The sequence below is a fragment of the Egretta garzetta genome, unplaced genomic scaffold (genome assembly GCF_000687185.1).
Source record: "Egretta garzetta isolate BGI_Z169 unplaced genomic scaffold, ASM68718v1 scaffold292, whole genome shotgun sequence".
NCBI classification, from domain to species: Eukaryota; Metazoa; Chordata; class Aves; order Pelecaniformes; family Ardeidae; genus Egretta; species Egretta garzetta.
In genome coordinates, this window is record NW_009258789.1 from 484,245 (window position 1) to 487,206 (window position 2,962).

A 2,962-nucleotide genomic window follows, 5' to 3' on the forward strand; every position below is an offset into this window, starting at 1 on the left:
TGCTGAACCCTTAGTCTCAAGAGCGTCTTGAAGCTAATGAGTTTCCTGGGAAGGCTGAATTACTTAATTTACATATTTTTCAGTTTAAATAGCCTTGCTTTTGTAGTTAGAGAGGATAACTAGGAAAACATATGCGTCTGTAATACTCCCTTAATTAAGCAGTCTCAATTCTTCTTTTTGTTTAGTTTAGTTATGTTTTTTTTAAGGGTAGATTTTTCTATGCCTCCATTTCATTACGGGTTTCTGTCCCCCCAGCCAGCAGTCCCTGCTGGCTCCCCCATGCATGCTCACACATGCCCCTCTTGGGTCCCTGAATCACCTGAGAAAGTGGTTAGGTGGCCAAGTGAAGAGGACCTGACCAGGGGACAGCCAGGCTGTGATACAGAATGGTTACACCATCTCACCATGGGCCAGCACTTGTATACAGACAGGGCGGCTCACTCCAGAAATCACTGGTGTGCATTCAGGGCTAAGTGTGAAAATCTCCTTTGCTGGAGGCTGCTAGCTGCTGTGAAGATGAGGTTCCTTCCTATCCTCTTGGGGTACCACAGAGGTACAAACACCCTGGGGAGTTAGGGCTAACATTATATAACTGGGTGGGGTTTTTAGGCTGCTCAAGGGAAGAGTAACAAGGGCAAAACCCTTACAACATCACAACCCTGCATTCGCACTTCTGAGATTTCAGAAAGACCTGAAGTGATCTGGGCTGAAAAATTTATTCCCTGTTACACACATGTCCTTTGTTCTAAAAATACAAAAACTTCTCCTAAAACATCATTTCCTCCTCACTGTTGCCTCTTCTCAGTGTATTGTATCACTCTGGGAATGTGCCCTTGTGCTCTTTCCTAGGGATCCACCCAGCTTTCTTTGTCCTGCTCTGCATCGCTCTGGTTTCAGGGATGCTAGGACTGGTGCTGTACACAACTTTCCGAAGTAACACACAACAAAAAGATCTCGTGGAGGTATTCAGTTACGCTTACTTTGAGCTGGGATAGCAATTAGATACCTTTCAGTCATGTCCCTTCTTTAATCCCCAGATAGAGCGGGAGGGAGCATTTCCCTGGTATGTCTGATCCATTCCACGGAAAAATCTGAACAGTGTAGGCAAACACTTCAAGCAACTGGCATGCTTCTGATTTGTTGTGGAGAACTGTAACTATAATTCAAGTTGGCAGGGCTATCATGGGCAGTTTGTTAATACTCCCAAGCAGGTGTTTGCATTGAAGTATCCCTTCCGGAGGATCTACCTCAGAGTTGTTACATGAAAGAAAGCAGTGGGATAGCGAGAGAGGACACAGGGTAGTAAAAAACGGTGGGTATGTTACCTAAAGTGGCACTAAATTGTCACCTGACCCTAGTATGTGACCTTTATTTTCCCTTCCATTATACTCCCTTCCATCTCTGGTATAGCTGTCACTTGCTACATTATCATATCTGTAATAAGCATGAGCTCCTAAATCACAAGTAGCTTTTGTTGCCCTTTGGAAAGTACCTAGTACACTTTACATCATGCCAGAATAGGAATAATATACCTCTAGAGAGACTGCCTGTGAGCCAGGTGTGCAGCAGGTATAAATCAGAAGTCTATTTGAAGTTGGTGACTGACTGAAATTGGTTGAGGACCAAGTGCCATTTCTGGCCCAAAGTATTGTTGCTGGACTCACTTGAGTCAGTAGGACCCGAATTAAAAATGATCTCTTTGATGTTTCTTTTCCAGGTAGCTGACTTCGACTTTTCTCCACTGTCTGATAAAAACCTGCCTTCTCATTCGGAGTCAGGCTGTGGCCAAATATGTTGCAGATCATGTTTTCTTCGGTCATCTCAAGAAGCTGCCAGGGAGAGTCATGAACTTCTACATTCTTTTTACAAGCCAGTCAAAATGTACACACTGTGAAGAACACAACTGCACTTTGGTTACACTAACTGTCGAGTTTAACTTTCTCACTTATGATAAGTTAAAAAGCCAGTGCTGCATGAATGGTTTGGTTTTGCCAATGCAATGAGGTTAACCACTTTAGTCCAGCACTTGAGCATTTCATTCTCTGAATCAAAAAAGAGCAAGCCCTGAAACACAGTAAAAGTATCTTTGTATTTTTAAATTATACGGGTGTATACATTTACAGCTGTAAATGCAGCATTTTATTCTTAAGAAAGATTGTTTTGTGTGCAGGTTTGCCAAACTCACTACCTCTTGTAATTTCTCTGTTCCTTCTGCTGTCTGCTTCAAAGAAGAAAATGCTTAAGACAAATATTTCCTGTTACAACAATATGACTGGAAACTGAAGTCACCCAAAATGCTGTTGAATGTGTATTTGTCCAGCTTGAGAACAGCCTCGGTGCTTCCAATGAACCAAACTACCTAATTATGTTGTCTTTTTTCCTCCTGTCTTAAAAGACCCCTTTGTAAAGTTAATGGGCTACTGTGGGACTGTAGTGGTTTGTGACCTGCTCATGGAGAGCTAGCTGCTAGCAGGATTTTGGTGGGATCGCAGTGCATGCTGTAGAAGGCTCCCTGTCTCCAACACTTTGTGAAGCAGTACACCACTCTATTCTGTATAAGTAGCTTTGGTTTTTTTTTCAGGCTGTTCATTCTTCTTTTCTTTCTTATGTTACTACCCAGCTAGTCACCAGAGCTCCTTTTCCAAAAAATGCAACAGCTTGTAGCACAAAGCTGCTCAGCAAACCTATTCAGTTCAAATTCACAGTCAATGTTCAAGGCTGTCTAAACTCCACGCCTGTTGCAGACTATCTTCTACTATCAGCTTCCTGATTTGGCCCCTGCTACAAGGCATTTCAGAGCACCCTGGAGGCTTTTAAACAAAAGTGCCTTTGTGGCCATTTCTTTGTTTAAAAGTGACACACTTTCCCCACCTCTGATTTAAAGCCTATGGGTATCATGGGCTTGGGGTTTTTCAAGTATGTCATAATTTCTCAAATGCACTGATTGGGAGATAATTGTCTG

At 42.6% G+C, this 2,962-nt stretch overlaps 1 protein-coding gene across 1 annotated transcript in view; it reads left to right on the plus strand.

Moving 5' to 3' along the window:
* Positions 1-1,894, plus strand: part of TMEM130 (transmembrane protein 130) — a 9,650-nt gene extending 7,756 nt beyond the window's left edge. Inside the window, exons 7-8 of the mRNA XM_035889219.1 lie at positions 850-962; positions 1,718-1,894. Of these exons, the coding sequence (XP_035745112.1) occupies positions 850-962; positions 1,718-1,894 (290 nt within the window). The remainder of the gene's footprint in view (positions 1-849; positions 963-1,717) is intronic.
* Positions 1,895-2,962: the final 1,068 nt, after the last annotated feature.